Source organism: Fukomys damarensis, unplaced genomic scaffold (assembly GCF_012274545.1).
Source record: "Fukomys damarensis isolate Sample0158 unplaced genomic scaffold, DMR_v1.0_HiC HiC_scaffold_23, whole genome shotgun sequence".
In the NCBI taxonomy this organism is placed as follows: Eukaryota; Metazoa; Chordata; class Mammalia; order Rodentia; family Bathyergidae; genus Fukomys; species Fukomys damarensis.
Genome location: NW_022900935.1, coordinates 18,223,824 through 18,244,883, shown reverse-complemented (window position 1 = coordinate 18,244,883; position 21,060 = coordinate 18,223,824). Strand labels below are relative to the sequence as shown.

The following is a 21,060-nucleotide window of genomic DNA, read 5'->3' as shown; positions in this document are numbered from 1 at the left end:
GTTTCCCAGCGTTGGTTTGGAGCCGGCGCGGTGAGGTGTCTGGGCCCCCGCCCGGGAGAATGGCTGCTTTGGGAGCTCGAGGGTGCCTGGTGAGGATCCCCTGCGGGGAGAGGAGCCTCAGCATCTGTGGGCACCCAGTAAACTGCTGGCTGGTTGGAGAGGTGCGCCCTGAGCACTGCCTCGACTCAGTTGACAAATTATTTGCTGGTCGTCCACGCTGTGCCGCTCTTGAAGTGCCGAAGAACAATGGTGACAAGGGCGGGCCGTCTGTGGCCTTTAAGGAGCTCCGGATCTCCCCGGGGAGACCTCATGTGGATCCAGTTACCGTCCAGTGTGATCATCAAATATGTCCTTGCAGCCCCAGAGCTGCTGCGGGCGAGTCATTCATTCATCAGAAATTAACTGAACTCCGACCACGTGTGACTTGTGTGTCCCCACAGAAGTAATTAATGTATAGAGAGTTACGGGGACCCCCTAAGTCTACCCCAGAAGGTCAGGAATGGCTTTGCAGGTGAGGTGACCCCGACGGGTTTTGATGGCACAGGAGACAGACTGCAGGTGGTGGGGTCCAGGTGAGCCAGGCAGGGGTACAGTACATGCGAAGGCGTGAGTAAAGGTATAGGTGAGTGTTGTCATTGGAAACCAGCCCTAGCTCCTCCGTCCTTTGTGCCTTTGATGAAGGAATTCAATCTAGACACATAGGTAGCCGCGCAGAAGCCTAGGTAGAGTTTATTGTAAAGCAAACAGATTTATGCCTTTATTGAAGGTATGCAGTGTAGGCTTTGCATCAAGTGGGAGTTTGGTTAGTTTTTTACACTCCCAAGAGTTACTGCTGGGGTTCAGGGAACTGTAGTTTATGATACTTAGCCACATTTTTCTCAGAGATTACTTTGGAACTGCACAGTATCTTCCTTGTTCTTTTCAGATGGTCAGTGTTTCTTCCGGGGTCTTAATCATGTGAGAAATTTATGAAAGAAAATACTAATTTGAGTAAGGTCTCAGCCCAAGGTATTAGGGTCTTTAAATAGTGTTTCCTCTTGCTTCCATGATAGCACATGCCTGTTACCCCAGTTCTGGGAGGCTGAGGCAGGAGGATCACTGTTAGTTCGAGGCCAGGCTGGGACGCATAGTTCAAGACCAGCCTGAGCTACATAGTGAGATCCTGTTCTGAGATCACTGAGCCACATTATGCATACCAGATATGTTCTACTATTTATTCTAGAAATAATTCTTTGTCACAGCGTATAACCTTTTAAAATCCCTGGAGATCATTTTGCATCTGAGACCTAAAAATTGATTATAAATGTGTACTTTGCTTCTCATTTAACTATAACTGGCAAAACATGCTCTTTTGGATCCCCTTTGTCCCTGGGGCCTGCTAATGTCTAACTACCTGCATAGCATTGTGGTCAGGGATATCACAGGGGCAGGGGCCTGGTATGAGGGATTGAAGGGCAGGAGCAGGGAGCATTGAATGGGGGTGGAGGGGATTGGGAAATTCTCCCCAGGAAAGGCATCAGAGTGAAACTTCGAAAGATGAATTAGAAGTTGACTAGGTTTCAGTTACAAAGACAGTCTAAGAACTAGAATCCTTTTCTATCCCCATTTGGGTGCTCTTGGGCCATCCACCCAATCTCTCAACTGTCAGGTTCTTTATTGTAAAATGAAGTTAAGAGGTATGTGGTGAGGGTTACCAGTAGAAAGAAGTGGTTCTAATGTCTGGTGGGAGCTGTGCCCCCTTTCCCCAGGGAAAAATGTACGCACAACCCCAGGCCCCAGTCTGTATGAAGGGGGCCCAGGGGGAACTGCTGCTGTGAAGTGTACCAGCCCTGTCCCTGGCATAAAGCAGTTCAGTCCTCTCTTGCCTCCCCTCCTGGGGGGACCTTTCACACAAATGTTGCAGCCTCCTGGTGTGCAGGAGACAAGGCACTGCTGCTGGTGTCCCAGGGCCCTTGGTCTCTGCCAATAGCAGCTGTGGTGAAGTCACAGGGATTGCAGCAGGATCACCAAGCTCTGCGAGAATGTCTGGTCTGGTGCCCCTACCCCTTCATCCAAAAAGTGAGGAAACAGGTTGGGGGGCAGCTCCGCCCCTCACAGGAGTGGTCAGGGCACCTGGGGTTTCATCCCACCTCCGTGGGCACTTGTCCAGGAGCCTGATCTCTGATCTATAAAGCTGAGTGGCCACGCCTTGGAGGCAGAGGATGGGAGCAGGAATGTGATGGCAAAACCCAAGTCCTTACCTTCCCAGTCTAGACCTGACTCGTCCGCAGTGGCTGGGGACACAGCTCAGTGATAGAACAAGTGCTTAGCTCATGCTTAGTGTGCTTAGCACACAGGTTCAATACCCAGCACCAAAACAAAACAAACACACCGAGCAGTCAGGAGTCTGTAGAAAGGACTGATTTCTGCCACTGTTGACGATATGCAGATAGTGGGCCCAGCATTCCCTTTTCAGAAGGTGCCTCCCTGCCTCTGATTATGCATAACAGACTGGGCAGTGCCTAAAACCCTCCGTGTTTTTTTTTTGTTTTGTTTTCTTTTGTTTTGTTTGAGACAGGGTCTGGCTATGTAGTTCAGGCTGGCCTCAAATTCATGGCAGTCCTCCTGCCTCAGCCTCCCAGCATGCTGTGATTACAAGCATGCACCACCATACTGTACTCCATTTTATAGAGACAACTCAGATTTTGGGAACAAAGGCCATTGCTAGGTTCTGTCTTCACCGTAGCAGAGAGCTGTCTGTACCCATTGTCCAGGTCTGTCACCAGTCCAGCCCTAGCCTCCTCAGTGTCTCCTCTTCAGTTCCCTTTTATTCTCTGCTCCCTGGATTTGGCCAGACTCATGGGGGCCCTCTGGAGGTGGGCTGTGCAGGCTGCCTCAGCCTCCCTAGATTGTGGTCTGCCTTTTGGCCAGTTCACTATCTTTTTTTTTTCCCCAGTGCTGGAACTCTAACCCAGGGGTGCTCTCCCACTGAGCTGCAAACCCAGGCTCCCTCCCCTGCATCATGTTTTTTTTTTGTTTGTTTGGTACTGGGGATTGAACTCGGGTCCTTTTGCTTGAGAGGCAGGCGGTAGAACCACTAAATCCCCAGCCCATTATGTTTTGATTTTTGTTTTCTTTGAGACAGAGTCTCCCTATGTAATCTAGGCTAGCCTTGAACTTGCTGTATAACCCAAGCTGTCCTTGAACTTGCCAGTGCTCCGGCCTCAGTTTCTTGGATGCTGGAATTACATGTGTGCACTGTTGTGTCTGGCAAGATGCTATCTCAGTCTCATTCTCTTTTTTTTTTTTTTTTTTTTTTTGAGACAGGATCTCACTATGTCGTTCAGGCTAACTTGGAACTCACTATAACAGCGATCCTCCTGTGTCAGCCTCCTGAGCACTGGGGTCATAGGCATGCGCCACTATGCTCGGCTCATTGCTAGCTTTCTTGTCAGCTAAGAGGCTAGGGACCCTCCAGAGGAAGTAGAAGCAATTTTTATAATACTCAGGGACACCAGCTGTAGTACCTGGCCATCTTTTTATTTTATTTTAGGTACCAGGGATTGAATTTAGGACCTTGGGCTTGTGAGGAAGGTGGCAGAACCACTGAGCTAAATCCCCAGCTGGCACCTGACCATCTTGTGTTCAGATCTTGGCTTTCTATTCCAGTACTTAGTTTCCTCACCTATAAAGTGGGATCATTATAGCCAAATGGTAGTGAGATGACTCAGAATGTTAGCCAATCACATAACACTGAGGAGGTACTGACTGAGCTGGTTCTGACCGACAGTAGCAGTTGTTGTTGTTACTGCCCCATGATACCAACCACCTCAGCCCTTATTTCTCCTTCCCACAGGTCAGCCCAGCATCAGCAGCAATGTGCTGGCATAATTCTGTTTCCTGCTTTTATACTCAGTATCTTGTGCTGAGTAGTACTTTTCCATGCTACTCAGTGGTGGCGAACCTGTGGCAGGTATGCTGCAACTGTTTATTTATTACTGAAACCCCAAAGGGTTCACAGACAGCGAGCTTTCAGTGAGAACAAACAGCCAGCCACCTTTGGCCCGCGTGCCATAGGTTCACCACCACTGGTCTGGACTCTTTCCGGGGTAGTTACCAGTTGTTCTGATAAGCAGTTTGCCTTGGGCACAGCTATTTGCCTCCCAGGGAAGCCTGGTATACCCCAGCCCTAATCTATCTGACTGCTTACTTTGCTGTCTTTTCTCAGGTGACTCCCAGGCCTCAGGCTTAAGGAAGACATCTAGCAACCTGGATTTCTGGGCCTTGCCTCTCCTCTCTGTCCCCCAGATTATCCATCTCACTAAATGGAGCTCACCATCCTCCTAGTTAGTTAAATTCACTCTTGGCAGTCTTTGTGTTTGGCCAAGCCCCTAGGCCTCCTGGAAAGGCCTACCCAAAAGCCTCTTAATTTTTTTAGGGTGAAGAAGTCACCTTTTTTTATTTGTTTTGTTTGTTATTTTTTGAGACAGTGTCTCACTATGTAGTTGAGACTGACCTGGAACTCACTATGTAGCCTAGGCTGGTCTCAACTCACAGTGATCCTCCTGCCTCAGCCTTCTGAGTGCTGGGATTACAGGCGTGCACCACCACACCCGGTTAGTCACCTCTTTTTTGAGACTGAGTCTCACAGTATAGCTCTGCCTGGCCTCCAACTCATGATCCTCCTGCCTCAACCTCTCTTGTGTTGTGATAACAGGTGCACACCATCATGCCCAGCTGTCTTTTTTGGTGCTGGGGATTGAACCCAGGGCCTCGTGCATGTTAAATGTGTGCTCTGTCACTGAGCTACGCCCCATACAAGTTTTTTTTGCCTGTTTTTTTGGTGATGCTGAATATTGAATCCAGGGCCTCACACTGAGCTGTATTTCCAGTGCTTTTTTTTTTTTTTGACAGTCTCACTGTGTAGTTTTGGCTGGCCTCAAATTCATGGCTGTCCTCCAGCCTCAGCCTCCCAAGTGCTGGGTGACCTTTCCTCTCCTTCCTTTATTCCCCCATACTAATCCCACCAGCAAAACAAGTTTTTCTGCTAAGTAGGTCTTTTTCTCTTGCCCCAGGCTTAATCGGCCTACTGTCACTTGGTTGCCTACAGTAGCCTTCTAACTCACTATGTAGTCTGTGCTGGCCTCCAGCTGGCAGCAGTCCTGCCTCAGCCTCCCAAATGCTAGGGTTACAGGTTCCCTAATCTTTTTACTGTGAGACAAGATCTTAATAATCTGGGCTGGAATTTATAGTCCTACTGCCTTAGCCTACATATTATCATTTGTAATGTTTTTCCTTTTCTATAGAATATAAGCTCCATGATTATAAGGAGTTAGTCTTCTCTTGCTATACCTCCTGGCTGCACCACCATGCCCAGACCCCATGTAGTCTTGATAACAGCCCTGAGAAGCAGTTTTCACTGCTTCCCTTTTCACAGAAGAAGATGCAGCTCAGTGGTTAAAATCTCTGGCCAACCATGATCATAAGAGCAGATGTAAAGCTGGCTAGGGTGGCGCACACCTATAATCCTAGCATTCTAGAGGCTGAGGTAAGAGGATGGCTGTGAGTTCAAGGCCACCTGGACTGTATATACAGGGAGATCCTGTATCACACACAGAACAAAACAGCAGAAGCGAGAAAGCCACATTTTGAGAGGTGAATGTAGTTGTTGCCAATCCCAGAGTGCATAGATTTTTAGTGTGGGAAGAAAGCGTCTCAAAGAGGCGTGTTGGAAGAGAGGCCTTCCATTCCAGGGAATAGAAGTTGGGTGATGTTAAGAACTGCTGCCTCATTAGAATCGGAACTGGGCCAGTGGGTGCCTCACGGCAGTGTTTTGGGCAGTGGTGACTTCCCTGCCTTCAGTAACCTTGTTTTCCTCCCCCAGAATAATCAGCAAGAAATGTCATGCCAGGAATTTAGCTCAGTGGTTCTACCGCCCACCTCAAAAGCGCAAGGACCCATGTTCGATCCCTGGTGCCAAAAAAAAAGAACTGCCATGCCTTGTGTCCGTGTCCTATGGGGTGGACAGCTAGAAAGGCTGAGGGAAGGAATGGGCACCTCTGCAGCTGAGACTGGAAAGACTCTTGAGATTCTCATTTCATTATGGCCTTGGGTACTCTTCACCTTCATCTGTAAGATGGAAGACGTCCCAGATTCCCAAATAGGGCTGTGCCCGAGTGTTACCTGGGGCAGGCCTTAAGCACTGTAGTAACACTAGTCTTGGTTTATTAAGGACTTACTATGTGAGGACTTTTATTTATTTATTTAGATTGATTGATTGGAGTGCTGGGGATCAAAGCCCTGCCATGTACACTGCTGGGCAAGCACCCTACTGCTCAGCTGCTCCTCGGGCCGGGAATGAATACTTTACAGTGTTAGCTCCTTTAACCCTACACATCATACAGAGATGTAAGTGCTGTCATCACCCCCCGCCATTTTACTAAGGATGAAACTGATCGGTGGAGACACTGAATAACTGTCCAAAGTAGAGAAGAGTCTGGCCCCAGAGCTGCACTTTGAACCTCTACATGGGGCAAGAGCTTCAAAGGGCCCCACCCCAGCCTTCCCTTCCACTGGTTCACAGTCCAGAGATTGGGAGCTCCAGGCTTGGACAACTTATCTTTCCTGACCTTAAAGTCTAGGAGTCAATAAAGATTTCCAGAGCTGCAGGTGTGGTAGAAAAAAAGACTTTGGGGGCTAGGGGTGTAACTCAGCAGCATAGCACCTGCCTGGCAAGCGCGAGGCCCTGAATTCAATTCCCAGTACCTAAAAAAGAAAAGAGAAAGACTTTGGACATAGTTTGGCCATGAATAGAACGTACAGAGCTGGGGAGAATGCCCGTTCTCAGCATCCTGGAGAACATAGACACCCGCGGCGGAGGGGTGGGCCGAGACTGCAGTCCTGGTTGTTCCTGGGTCCAGCCTGCCTCCTTACTCACAGGTGATTTGTTGTCCCCATTTTGTGTAGCACCTGGCATTTGTGCTTGAGCACGTTTTTATCTCTTGTACTATATAAGAAAGCCTGGTTCTGCTGGGTATGGTAGTGCACGCCTGTACTCCCAGCACTCAGGCTGAGGCAGGAGGAGGGCTGTGATTTCGAGAGCGGCCTGGACTACAGAGCAAGTTCAGAGCCAGCCTGAATTACAAAGGGAGTCCCTGCCTCAAAAAAAAACCAGGCTCTTTACAGGTGTAGCAATTTTCTGTCAAAGGACACAGGTGCTCTGGTTTGATGTTTTTTTCATTTTTGATTTGTTTTGAGACGGTCTCACTGTAGTCCAGGCTGGACTTCAACTCAATATGTTACCCAGGCTGGCCTCAAACTTGGCGCAGACCTCCCAAGTGCTGAGATTACAGGCCTGCACTGCCTACAGGGAATCATGCTTGCCAGGTAGTGCTGTGCCACAAAGCTACATCCCTGGCCCTCAGTTTAAAATGTTCAGTCCCAGCACTCGGGAGGCTGAGGCAGGAGAATCACTGTGAGTTCGAGACCAGCCTGGGCTGCATAGTGAGTTCCAGATCAGTTTCAACTACATATTGAGACCCTGTCTCAAAAAAACAAAAACAAAATAAAATAAAATGTTCAGTCTTAGTCATGCTTGCGATGAAATCTTGCTAATGTCTGCAAGTTTCAAGTTCCTTGGCTCAAGTGAGCCTTGTGCTCAGCTTCTTGAGTAGCTGGGACTTCAGCCATGGATCACAAAGCCCTGCTTGTTCCCTATGAGACATCTTAGATGATACGGGAAAGTACAGAGAAAATAACTAACATTGTTCATAATCCCATTCTCCAGAGGTTACCATTGTTTTGTTTTGTTTTTGAGTCAGGGTCTCAGTAGGTAGTTCAGGCTGGCCTTGAATTCCCATGGATCTACCTGCCTCAGCATCCCTGAGTGCTGGGATTACAGGAATGTGCTATGATGCCCAGCCTAGGTTAGCATTGTTAATATAAATGCCACATATTTCCTGCCATAGTTTTTCTATGCCACACCTATAGGCCTCTTTTATTTATTTGATACTTGGGATTAAATAGAGATACATCCTCAGCCTTTTAATTTGGTGGTCTGGAGATTGAACACAGGGCCTTTGCACTGAGTCATATCCCTAGCCCCCATTCTCCCTTTTTTGGGGTGGTTCTGGGGATCAAACTCAGGACTTTACCCTTGTGAGGCAAGTGACTACGCCACTGAACTAAATCCCCAGCCCATCCCTTTTTAATGTTGAGGCAAGGCCGTGTTAAATTGTCCAGGTTGGGTTTGAACTTATAACCCTCCTGCCTTAGCCTCCCAGAAGTGCCAGGATTACAGGCATCACTACCACACTTTCTTTCCTTTATTTTATTTTGTTTTACTGGGGATCGAACTCAGGATCTTGTGCTTGCAAGGCAGGCACCAAAACCAATCTAAACCCCCAGCCCCTTTCCTTTATTTTTTTAGTGTTAACAGAGAATATTTACAGAGTTTGCTAGGCATGGTGGTACATGCCTGTCATTCTTGCATTCTAATCTGGTAAAGCAGAAGGATTGCAAATTCTAACCCAACCTATATAATTTACCTAAACACTGTCTCAAAAATCAAAAAAGGGCTAGGAAGCCGGGCGTGGTAGCGCATGCCTATAATCCCAGCACTCAGGAGGCTGAGGCAGGAGGATCGCTGTGAGTTCGAGACCAGCCTGGGCTACATAGTGAGTTCCAGATCAGTCTCAACTACATAGTGAGATCCTGTCTCAAAAAAAAAAGAATTTTGTATTGACGCAGGAAAATGTTTGCTATTCTGACATATGTGGCTGGACTTTCAGGACACGAAGATGCCACCTAAGCGCATAGCTAAGAGAACATCACCCTCAGAAGATGCTGCCCCCAGAAGCAAGAAAGTGAAAGGTAAGTTGCCCTTGGCCTCTTCTTTCTGGTTGTGGGTGGCCTCTTGGAGCCCAGGGGTCTGGAACTGGGCCCCTTCCTCCCCTCCACTTGAAAATGAGGGACTTAGATGTCCTGGAACCCCATCCAAGTGGAGAGCAGATGCTCCTCTGAGAGGATTTGAGCAGTGCTGGCACCAGCACCCGTGAGGCTGAAGCAGGAAGATTGCTGTGAGTTCAAGGCCAGCCTGGGTGCATAGTGAGTTCAAACAAGCCCTTGAATTATATAGTAAGACCCTGTCTCAAAACAACCAAAAGCTAGATTCTAGGACTTCATTCTAGGAAGTAGGTATTAGGGTTAACACTGGTTTTGGAGTCAGGTTCAAGTCTTTACTCTGCTACATTCTAGCTGTGTAAGCCTAGGCAAGTCCCATAACCTGGCTGAGCATTCATTACTCACTACATAAAATGGAGATGAAAATAGCACCAACCTCTCTGGGATGTTGTGAGGATTAAATGAGATAATGTTCAGGCTTCATTTGAAAGGGAGTGTCTGTGGTTTTCTCTCCTGTGACCCCAGAGCAGAACAGAGACAGGAGAAAGCCACCCCCACTATGGGAGGAAGGAGTGTGGGCCATGCTCAGACAATGTCTGTCTTTTGCAGACTCTCGTAACCAAGCAGTGAAGCCAACTGCCTCCTGCAGTGGTCCCAGCACCCACTCCTGCCAAGGTGTCTGAGAACCAAGCTCTCCTGACCAGAAAACCCCAGCAGATGGCTTCTGCCTGGTGCACACTCTGCGCAGCTGCAATGGCTATGGCCACACCCCCAGAGAAAGGCTTGGATGCTCTTGGTTGGGCAGGCCTATGGGTGACCCTCACTGGGCAGCACAGGGGCTTTGTAGCCCATTGGTCAGCACAAACATGTCTGAAAATGCTTCTGTGAGAGCGTACTACTGCCCTCTCCTCAGCTGTCGGTGTACTGCCTGATCAGGCACAAGGATTCTGTTTTTCCTCTGATTATGTCTAGGAATTGAAAATCACAGCCTGGGGATTGAGGAGGTTGAGGGTGAAAGCTGGGGAATGCTCTGATCCACTAGTCTCCCTCGGCACTCTGCTAATTAGCTTTATGGGTCTTTGACGGTTATTGAACCTCTCAGAGGCTCTGTTTCCTTTCCTGCAAAACAGGATCCTAAATATGGAACGTATGCTGAGCAAGTTAATATTAGTAAGCAGTCAAAAAGGGTAGACATTGTAATCTGAGCCCTGACTGTTGGCACCATTGCTTCTGCTCCATAACTTACACTAATCAGGAGAAAGATCTTGTATTCTCCCTCCCTACCAATATTCATTTCACAGAACCAAGTCTCCTTGTTTCCATTTCCTCCTAATGACATTAATAATTTTGTGCTCAGGGGTTAACCTTTACAGAAGCCCTCTGAGACAGGTACTTTTGTTACTCTGTTTTACAGATGAGGAAGCTTAACTCTCAGAAAGCTCATACTGATGGCATATGCAGAGCAGGGGCTTGAACCCCAGTCTGCACCATCCAAAAGCCCATGAAGTGATCTCTCTCTCACGATCCTGCACACTCAGGAGCTGTCTTCTCCACCTCTCAGTCTCACACAGGTCTCACCATACGGAAGCAGGGGTGGTGCTGTCGCTGGGCCAGGGAGATGTGGGCCAACTGGGGCTGGGTGACAATGTGATGGAGAGGAAGAAGCCAGCCCTGGTGCCCATTCCAGAAGAGGTGGTTCAGGCTGAGGCTGGGGGCATGCACACCGTGTGTCTCAGCAAAAGTGGCCAGGTAGGTTAGGGGCTTGGTACAGGGCTGGACAGGACCTGGGGTTGGGGAGTTAGGAGCAGTAGCTTTGAGCTACACACATTTTGCTGTGGAAATGGAGTTGGCCAGCCAAGCAGGGAGTGGCCTAAAGAAGAGAGGACTGGAGGCTAGGCCTTGCAGTAATGGGGACATCCTGGGCACAGATCTACTCCTTTGGCTGCAATGATGAAGGTGCCCTGGGAAGGGACACATCAGTGGAAGGCTCAGAGATGGTCCCCGGAAAAGTGGAACTGCAAGAGAAGGTGGTACAAGTGTCAGCGGGAGACAGTCACACAGCAGCCCTCACGGAGGATGGCCGTGTCTTTCTTTGGGGCTCCTTTCGGGTAAGACTGGGTCTGGATGGAAGAGTGCAGTTAACCTGGGGGGGCCCCATAATCACTTCCCTGCCCCCACTGTGCTTTCTTACTGATGGGAAAATAAAGGGCCACAGGCAGAGCTGGAGCCCAGATCCAAGTCTCTGGCTTCTTCATGTGGATCTGTCCACACCACTGGTTGTTTCCTTGAATCTGACACATTTGGGTTGGTACTGACCTAGGAAGCTACTGCTTTAATCCACATCCCTGCCTCAGCCTCTCCTTCCCCTTCCCAGCCCTCTTCCACATTTCACAGAGGCTGTATGAGAGGAAGCCATGGGGATGGAATTGTCATGGCTAAGTGTTTGTAAGGCATGGAGAGCATACTTTGTGAGGGTTTGTTTTTCTTTTTTTGTGCCACGCATCGAACTCAAGACCTTGAGCTTGTGAGGCAGGTGCGGTGCAGCTGAGCTAAATTCCAGCCCACAGAGAGTGTGCTTTATAAAACAAGGGTCAAACCCGGCGTGGTGGCACACTCTATAATCCCAGCACTCGGGAGGCTGAGGCAGAAGGATCGTTGTGAGTTCGAGACCAGCCTGGTCTACATAGTGAGTTCCAGGTCAGTCTCAACTACATAGTGAGACCCTGTCTCAAGAAACAAACTAAATAAATAAATAAATAAAAAACAAGGGTCGGGGATTTAACTCAGCAGCACCACACCTGCCTTGCAAGTGCAAGTTCCTAAAAAAAAAAAGTTTCAGCATTAAAATTCTTTAGTATTTTTATATTTACTTGGAAATATAAAAATTAAGCAGTCTGAGGTGAACATGGTGGTGTGGTACACATCTGTCATCCCAGCACTTGGAAGCTGAGGTGGGATTGCTGCAAGTTTGAAGCTAGTCTGGACTACAAGGTAAGACCCTGTCTTGTGTCAGGGATTTAGCTCAGTAGTTTTGCTGCCTGACCTGCAAGCGAGGTCCTGAGTTTGATCCCCAGTACCCCCGCCCCAAAGAAAAAAGAAAAACCGGAAATGAGATCCAGTTGTGGTGGCATACATCTGTGATCTCAGCACTGAGACGGGAGGATTGTCATGAGTTGGAGGCCAACCTGGGCTGCATAGTGAGTTCAAGGCCAGCCTGAGCTAATAGTGACCTTGTCCAAAAAAAAAAAAAAAAAAAAGAAGAAGGGCCGTCAGTGTAGCTCAGCAGTGGTTCTGTGCCTGCCTGGAAATTGTAAGATTCTGAATTCAATTCCTGGTAGGTGGGGGGAGGGGAAAGGGAAGGAAAGGAAACAACCAGATTGGCTCTTTCCTCATCAAACCTATTTGAAAATTTTTAATTTTTATGGAGCATTTCCTAACATAAAAGTAATCGGAATAGTATATTGAACCTCCATCTATATCTTAAACAGTTTCAGTTATTATCAACTTTTACCCATACTTATCTCTATTGACTCACATCTACTTCTCTGTTTTTGGGGTATTTTAATGCAAACCCCAGAACACATATGGTTTCATTCATAAGGATTTCAGAATGAGGTCTGGCTCTGGTGTGCATCTTCATCTCTGTCTGCTGCCATTCATTGCCCTGCACCACATAGCTCTGTGGCCTCCTGCAAGCCTGGGCTTGGCTGGTACAACTGCTGATAAGTGCTCTCTCCCTCCCTTCTAGGATAATAACGGTGTTATTGGGCTGTTGGAGCCCATGAAGAAGAGTATGGTGCCTGTGCCAGTGGAGCTGGATGTGCCCGTGGTGAAGGTAGCCTCAGGTTAGTCTGGGGGTCCCCACTGTGGGGAGGAGCTGTAGAATCTTGTTCTGGGCTCGCTCAGCCTCTGCCTTGCAGACAAGCCCTGAATCATCTGCCTTCCTCTTACTTTCAGGAAACGACCACTTGGTGATGTTGACAGTTGATGGTGATCTCTACACCTTGGGTTGTGGGGAGCAGGGCCAGCTTGGGCGTGTTCCTGAGTTATTCGCCAACCGTGGTGGGCGGAAGGGCCTTGGTAAGTGGCTTTGGTACCTCCAGTGGGGCAGTTTGTTAAGTGACCCCCTGGTAGAGGCCAAAGGCAGGATGGATTCTGTGTTCTGGCTTGCGTCAAAGGAACTTGAAGTGTTGTTTAAGAACTCAGGCTTTAAGCCCAGTGTGGTGGCATATGCCTGTAATACCAGCACTTAGAAGGCTGAGGCAGGAGGATTGCTGCAAATTCAAGACAGCCTAGACTTTATAATGAGTTTAAAGCTAGCCTGCACTATGTAAAGACCCTGTCAAAAAAAAAAAAAAGAAAAAACTACTCAGCCTTTGGAGACCGACTACCTGGGTTTGAATCTTATTCTGGTGCTTCCTGGTTCTAGGGCCCTAGATATAGTTTCCTTCTCTCTTGATCTACCTACCTCTAATTCTACTTTGGAGTGTTATAAAGATAAATGAGCTAATTAGAAGTGTTTAGGGCTGAGGATTTGCACAGTGGCACCACACCTGCCTCACAAGCGCAAGGTCCTGAGTTCAATCCCTGATACCAAAAAAAGTGTCTGGTATGTGATAAGTTCCACCTAAATATTACCTATAAATGAGAATCTGAGCAAAGTATTTGTAATTTTTGGCCCCAAATTTTCTCTTCTGTAAAATAGGGTTAAAAATCCAAGCTTAGCTTCCTTCTCAGGGCTTTTGTGATGGCAGGGAAACAAATTCGGTGTCAGAACACTTGTCTGCCTACAGAACGACTCCTTGTCCCCAAGTGTGTGATGCTGAAATCCAGGGGAAGCCGAGGCTATGTGAGGTTCCAGGATGCCTTCTGTGGTGCCTATTTCACTTTTGCCATCTCCCGAGAGGGCCACGTATATGGCTTTGGCCTCTCCAACTACCATCAGCTTGGTAAGTCCTGAGCCCAGCATAGGCATGACCTGGTGACATCTGGGGTCTAATCTTGTCCCCACCACTTGTTCGTTGTGCACCCTTTATGGGCTCACCTTGTCCCTCAGAGCTAAAGTTGTCTCATCTATAAAGTGAGGCTATCCCTATCATGGTGAGGGGGGCCTTGCTGTGGAAAGGCATGAAGAAGGGCAGCTCCTAGAACACCTTCACCCTGACAACAGGAACACCAGGCACAGAATCATGCTTCGTACCCCAGAACTTAACATCCTTCAAGAATTCCACCAAGTCCTGGGTAGGCTTCTCTGGTGGCCAGCACCATACAGTCTGCATGGATTCAGAAGGTAGGACCCCGCCCTTCTCTGCACTGGAGGCTGTGCTCCCTGGGTGTGGACCTGGGCCTGCCCAGACTCCTGGAACCTGAGCCTGTTCTGTGGGTTGAGCCAGATGTGGGTCCGCCCCTAGCCCCCAGTGTCCCAGTGCTGCCCAGGTAAGCTCACCGGGGACTAGCGTGTAGGTTCTCATAGGTCTCCTAAGGTGAGAAGAAGCATTGCGTTCCTCCTTCCTATCACCCTGGGAGGAGGGACAGGCTCCCAAGGACATAAGGACTCACCTGGGCTGCCACCCACTCTGCCTGGGGCACGCCTCTGCTACTGCTCATCTCTCCCGCTCCTCTCACAGGAAAAGCATACAGCCTGGGCCGGGCTGAGTATGGGCGCCTGGGCCTTGGCGAGGGTGCCGAAGAGAGGAGCATCCCCACCCTCATCTCCAGACTACCCTGTGTCTCCTCAGTGGCCTGTGGGGCCTCTGTCGGGTATGCCGTGACCCAGGATGGTGAGTGGGGCTGCCCACACCTGCTTCGGGTGGGGCCTGGGGATCCTGAGTCCTAGCAGACTCCCGGAAGGCTGTAACATCGCCTTCAGACAGAGCTGAGGTCCATCAGCATGTTGTGACGTACTGCTTTGCTCCTGCCTCTCAGAAGCTCCAGCCTTGGTAGACATACATGAGTAGACATTACTTTAATAGAGGTCATTTGTTCTGCAGAGAAGGAAAAAACTGAAGGGGGATATAGCACTGAGGCCAGGGGCAGTGGGACTTGAATCTGGATCTCCAGACTCCTAACTCAGGCTCCTTTTTACCAGCTTCCCAAGGAATTGTACCTAGAATCTTAGGGAAAGGACGCTTCAGTAGTCAGGTCCTGGCTAGCACGGCAGAGGAAGCTGTGAGCAGATGGCTGCCAAAGCCTGAGTGGGTGAGGGGCACAGCCATGGAGATCTGTTGGAAGTTAGGCTGGCAGAAGTTCTTGATACGAGGTTGTTTGAGAAGACTTCCTGAGGAAGTGGGGCTTGCACTGCACCTTGAAGTTTCGGTCCTTTATAGACAGACAGCACAGGATGGTGTCCCAGGCAGAGGAACATCCAGCAATCTCAAAGGTGACTGGCCCTGAAATTTGGAGGGTTGGGCAGGAGCTGGGGGGAGCAGCCAGTCGTGTAGGGCCTTAAATGCCATGGCTAGGAACAGAAGAAATCTTCAGCAGTTTTTTGGCAGAAGCCATCTCCTTGGCTTCTCTCAACTTACTTGAACTCTGGAGCTGGTATCTCGCCAAGCTGCTGTTGGCCAAGGCAAAAATTTATCAATGACCCCAGCTTCTGATGCCTTGGAAAGATGGGGCTAGGGATCCTGGAGACAGCCGCCTCCATTTCTATCTCTTGCAGGCCGTGTTTTTTCCTGGGGCATGGGCACCAACTACCAGCTGGGCACAGGGCAGGACGACGATGCATGGAGCCCTGTGGAAATGACTGGCAAACAGCTAGAGAACCGTGTGGTCTTATCTGTGTCCAGCGGAGGCCAGCACACAGTCTTACTAGTCAAGGACAAGGAACAGAGCTGATGAAGCCTGTGAGGGCCTGGCCCCCACCTTCCCTCACTGAACAGGGGAGCACACAGCTCCAGATTCCAGCACCCTCTCCCCGCCTCTCCTGAACACTGTGTCATCTCCTGCCTTTTTCCCATCAACAGAGCAGAATCATTCTCTTTTTCATCCTTCTTTCTGGAATCATCCTGCTACCTGCAGGATGAAGCGGGGAGCGGAGGGGTTGTCAGAAGGAACATCGCTTACCCTCACCACAGACCTGTGTGGTTGGACCTTTTTCCCGCTTCCCTGCCTTCCGTGCCGGCTGACTCTGACTGCATTCCATAGTACCGGGATGCCCTCCCTTGGGAGTTTGGCGCCTGCACTTTGAGAAGTTGGGGTTCCACCACTCTGGTCACTCTTCCTGTCCTAACAGGCCCCAGGCAGACAGATGGTTACAGTATTAGACCCAGCTGTCATGGACCAAGGCCTGGGGCAGCTGGAGAGGGGGCAGGGCTACAGAGCTGTGGGCAACCTCAAGCCAAATATTTGGCTCTGAACAGGTGTTTAGGGGGCAAAAGACAGTGATTCACTTGATGAAGAAAAAAGCCAACTACTACTGTATCTGTTCTCCCAAAGCACCACCAGTGTCGCTTGTATGGTCGCCATCCATTGGGCCTCACCTGCAGCCAAAAACCCCAAAGCCCCACTGGGTTGGCAGGGTAGGGTATGGGCAGAGAGAGGATGGAGGTTTTATACACAAATGTACAGCAAAATTAAACGGGAGGGAGGGGAGAGGCTGGTCCCGTGAAAAGCAGCAATCTACAGTGGCTGAGACAATATTTTTAATTTTTTTAAATTATAAAGTATTTTGGAGGGGAAAGTGAGACCTTTTAACACATTGAATAAAACTAGAGTTTTATAAAATAAATCACTTATTTTTCTACACACTTCCTGTTTTTTCAAGGCAGCATCCTGCCATGTGCCAACCATTGTTGGGAAGAGCAAAGTAAGCCCATGCCCCTGAACCCGCTGTCACCTACAGCTTGAAGGATGTCCCCAGGTGCCTGTGAATGCCCCCAAGGCTCTTCAAAGCCATCAAAAAGGAAAAATTAGTTTCAAGTGCTTATGCTTCAGGAATCACTGGATTAAAAAAGAAGATGGTGAAGTAATATGAGAGAAATGGGATGGGTCTTTCAATTTTCTAAACCAAGATTTTTTAGTCTATTACATCTTTAGAAATGCTTACTGAACTACCTATCCATACTTTCAACAGCAGATGTATTTATTTAAACATTAATCACAAGGCTGGGGGTGCAGCTCAGGGATAGAATACTTGCCTAACATCCAATCCCCAGCACCAAAAATAAACAGTTATATGACGTCTTAATGTAGTTTATGCACATCATAGACTTTCATAAGCATTGAGCAAATAAATCAGGGCTGATGTGCCCAGTATAGTAGTCACCACCTACATGTGGCTATTTATATTTAAATCAATTTTAAAATTTGTTAAGCTTTCAGTTGTACCAACTACATTTCAAGTGCTTGATAATGTATGACGTGCCTGTGGTATTAGACCATGCAAATACCGAATATTTCCATCACTGCAGAAAGTTCTTTATATATATATTGCCTGAGGCTGGGCGTTGTGGTGCATGCCTGTAATTCTTGTACGTGGGAGGCTGAGGCAGGAAAATTGGGCCAGCTGGGGCTACATACTGAAAACCTGTCTCAAGGGTGTATAGGGTCAGGATTTAGCTCAGTGGTGCTGCTGCCTGCCTTGCAAGTACAAGATCCTGAGTTTGATCCCCAATACCAACAAAAGAAAAGGTGTGTAGCTGTGGACTGGGGGTAGAACTCAATGCTCAATGCTTCCTCTGTGGTGTGGTGGAAGGCATCTGTGTGTAACAGAGTTAGTGGGAACAGCAGGATTCTTGAATGTGAGATGTTAGTGATATTAAAAAATTATATTTTTCCTTTAGATTTTAGGGTTTTTTTTTTATTATTTGTTTTGGGCTTTTTGAGACAGGCTCTTGCTATGAATATACTATAGGCTGGCCTTGAACTCACAGTGATCCTCCTGCCTCAGCCTCCTGAGCACTGGGATAACAGGCATGTGCCCACCACGCCCGGCCGAGATTTTAGTTTTTTTGGTTTGGAGTTTGGGGTTTTTTGTTTTGTTTTGTTTTGTTTTGTTTTTTGTTTTTTGAGACAGGGTCTCACTATGTAGTTGAGACTGATCTGGAAATCACTATGTAGCCCAGGCTGATCTCGAACTCAGAGTGATCCTCCTGCCTGAGCCTCCCAAGTGCTGGGATTACAGGCATGCGCCAACACACCCAGCTTGAGATTTTAGTTTTGATGTAGGCACTTTTTTAAAAATGTTTGTGTGGGGCTGGAGATTTACCTCAGTGGTTCCACCGCCTCCCTTGCAAAGGCACAAGTACCTGAGTTTGATCCCCAGGACAAAAAAAAAAAGTCTTTGTGAAAGCATTGAGTGTCTGCTACTACTCCTTCCTCCTCCCAAAGAAAGTCTACTTAAACTATATCTACTGTAATTTTTTAGTTCCAGGAAACAAACCCACAGGCCAGGCAAGTGTTCTACCACTGAGCTACTCCCTAGCCTCAGGGTCCACCTAGCTAAGTGTGGTGGCCTACATCTGTAATCCCAGCACTCAGGAGGTTGACACACAACTGCCACAAGTTGAGGCCAGCCTGGGCTACCCAGCGAAAACCTGTCTCAGAAAACCAAAAATTGAGCATGGTGGTACAGGCCTATAATCCCAGCATTCAGGAAGCTGAAGCAGGAGGATCAATGTGAATTCAAGGCCAACATACACTATGTGGTGAGATCCTGTCTCAAAAATAAAACCCGTTTCTGTGTATTAGGACTTAAAAGGGGCGGCCACTTACCAGGTAGTAGCTCACTGATCTTCAGAGCCCTTTAGTGTAGGAATTACTGTTCCTCAGGAAACAGTCCCTGAGAGTTGGAGTGACTTGTTTGAGGTCCAGAAGCTACCAAGTCCCCCAAGTAGGGTAGACACTAGCCTCCACCTAATCTAGGAACCTGTCTTTCTCTTTTTTTTTTTTTTTTTTTTTTTTTGGTACCAGTGATCGAACTTAGGACCTTGTGCTTGCAAGGCAGGCGGCAGCACCACTGAGTTAAATCCCTGGCCCTCTTCCTCATTTTTTTGTGTGAGTTGTAAAGCTCTCTAGGTGCTTAACTTAGCATGGAACCAAGCTACAGCAGATGCTGTACAGGTCTCTCCTGTTACGATTATTGTACATTTTTAAAATTTTCTGTGGTTAATGTGGTTTTTTTGGTTTGTTTTTGATGGTGCTAGGTATCAAGCCAAAGCCCTCACACATGCTAGATAAGCACTCTGCTGCTGAACTACACTAGCCCTACTCTGTGTGTGTGTGTGTGTTTTGTTTTTGTAGTACTGGTGATTGAATCCAGAACCTTCATACTGAGCTACACTCCAGCCCCCCTTTTTTGTGGGTTTTTTTTGCGGGTTGGGGAGTTTTGAGACATGGTCCCCCCATGTAGTTTAGGCTTTCCTTGAAGCCCCTAGTGCAGGGTTTGTAGGCATGGGCTACCATGCCCAACACCTTCCTTTTTTGTTGTTGTTGTTGAGGTAGTTTCTCCTTGAATTGCCCAGCTGGTCTAAAATTGCAATCCTCCTGCCTTGGACTCCCAGGGTTCTGGGATTACAGGTGTGTACCACCTGCCTAAGAAAAGATTTGAAAATAGTTTGCTTTGGGGTACATTCTAAACTTGGGATGTGGAGACTGGGAGGGAAGGGCTTTAGGGTCCACTCGGGCATTTGAGTGGACATGACCACCAGAAATGCCGACTCCCAGGCACAGAAGCTTTCCTTTCTGGAGTAGGTACCAATTGACTTCAGGCTTGGGACACTCATAGCCTAGAAATTAAAGCTGGGCATGGTGCCACACGCATGTAATCCCAGTATTGGGGAGGCTGAGGCAGGAGGGTTGCCAGGAGTTCGAGACCAGTCTGGGCTACACAGTGAGTTAAGGGCCAGCCTGAATTACAAAGGGAGACCCCTGAAAAAACAAAAAAACTGGGCATGGTGGAGAACATCTGTTATTCCAAGTTACTGGGAGGTTGGGCAGGAAGATTAAATTCAAGCTCAGCCTGTAAAATTTGGTGACAGCAAGAGCCTATTTTAAAAAGGTGGTGGTGGGGCCAAGTTTTTAGCTCAGTGGCACTGCGCCTGCCTCGAAAGGGCAAGGTCCTGAGTTCCAATTTCCAGTATCAAAGGAAAAAAAAAAAAAAGTGGTGTTGGGGCGGGATGGGGATTGAAAGAGTCATGTCAGTGTAAAAGCCCTGGGTTTGATCCCTAGAATGGGGAGGAGGTGTGAACCTATTAGGATTATCTACTTGTCCAACCTGTTGTTTATTGAGGCTCTTCCATGGGTAGGTCACTGTTCTGGGACAGATGAGAGTCCGTGGCATTTCAGAATTTGATAGCGAGATTCACGAAAGCAGGAAAGGACCTGGGTATTGACCGTTTGAAATGACATCCCAATTTACACTCCCTTTTGTCCTCCCCCTCCACCCCAGGGTTACACAAGAGATGGAAAATTCCCATTCCGGCTTCAGCAAGAATCTCATATGTTTTTGCGAGCTGGAATATGTAAAGTTTTTATTGATTATGTTTTCAATATTTTACAGCGAGGATACATTACTTTTGTGGTTATGTATATATGTATGTAGTTCCGTGTGTGACTTGTCACCTACACAAAGCCAGAAGCCACCCGGGCTCCCCCACCCCCCGACGCCGGCCTGAGCCCAGCTCAATCGCGATCCGGAAGCTGGGCGCGCAGTGGGGGACTCGGGAAAATCCGGAACGGAACACCTTACAGCACGGGCCGCGGACTTTCGGCGCGTGCGCAGAAGGCGTCCCAGGCGCTAACTCCGGGGCGGTCCTTACAACGCGGACTGGAGCCCGCGCGCGCCTCTCAGGCCCGCAAAGTCCGCGCCCGGCTGCGGGATGGCAGCCAGCCTGTGGATGGGAGACGTAAGTGAGGGCGGGCGCCGGGACTCTGAAGAGAAGGAATCGCAGTTTCGCGAGGGAGGAAGGGGTCTGAGGGCAGGGGACTTGGAATCCCAGAGGGCTGGAAGTGAACGGAAGGAGCGGGTCCCAGCCTCGTTAGCGCGAAGGGGCTGAGTCTGCCTGGGGGGGTCCTGGGGTGGGGACCTGGGTACGTGGAAGGGTGCAGGGAGGCACCCCAGGATTGGAGGCGCTGTGGTTCTGGAGCGGGGCGTGGGGTTCCAAGGTCCTGGGGGATCCCTGGGAGGTGCAGGTTCCAAGAGGGGTTGGAGCTCACGCCCTTCGCGCGGCCCCCTCGGCG

The 21,060-nt window shown here is 48.7% G+C and overlaps 2 protein-coding genes across 10 annotated transcripts in view; both read left to right on the top strand.

Moving 5' to 3' along the window:
* The window catches only part of Rcc1 (regulator of chromosome condensation 1), a 16,698-nt gene extending 385 nt beyond the window's left edge, over window positions 1-16,313 (top strand). Inside the window, exons 1-11 of one of the 7 annotated variants that reach the window (XM_010632240.1) lie at window positions 7-89; window positions 8,769-8,850; window positions 9,490-9,555; window positions 10,442-10,629; window positions 10,809-10,988; window positions 12,629-12,725; window positions 12,838-12,960; window positions 13,674-13,829; window positions 14,051-14,170; window positions 14,508-14,660; window positions 15,542-16,313. In XM_010632240.1, coding sequence (XP_010630542.1) covers window positions 60-89; window positions 8,769-8,850; window positions 9,490-9,555; window positions 10,442-10,629; window positions 10,809-10,988; window positions 12,629-12,725; window positions 12,838-12,960; window positions 13,674-13,829; window positions 14,051-14,170; window positions 14,508-14,660; window positions 15,542-15,717 — 1,371 coding nt within the window. In that variant the 5' untranslated portion in view covers window positions 7-59 and the 3' untranslated portion in view covers window positions 15,718-16,313. The other 6 variants (XM_010632294.1, XM_010632258.3, XM_010632301.3 and 3 more) reach the window with 6 other exon arrangements.
* Window positions 16,314-20,506: 4,193 nt separating this feature from the next.
* Trnau1ap (tRNA selenocysteine 1 associated protein 1) overlaps window positions 20,507-21,060 on the top strand; it is a 19,038-nt gene continuing 18,484 nt past the window's right edge. For 2 of the 3 annotated variants that reach the window (XR_004518546.1, XM_010632216.3), the window contains exon 1: window positions 20,510-20,726. Coding sequence is in view for 2 of the 3 variants with exons in the window: in XM_010632216.3 (XP_010630518.1) it covers window positions 20,700-20,726 (27 nt within the window). In the remaining variant the exon portion in view is untranslated. Of the gene's footprint in view, window positions 20,727-21,060 lie in introns of all 3 variants that reach the window. The other variant, XM_010632221.3, reaches the window with a different exon arrangement.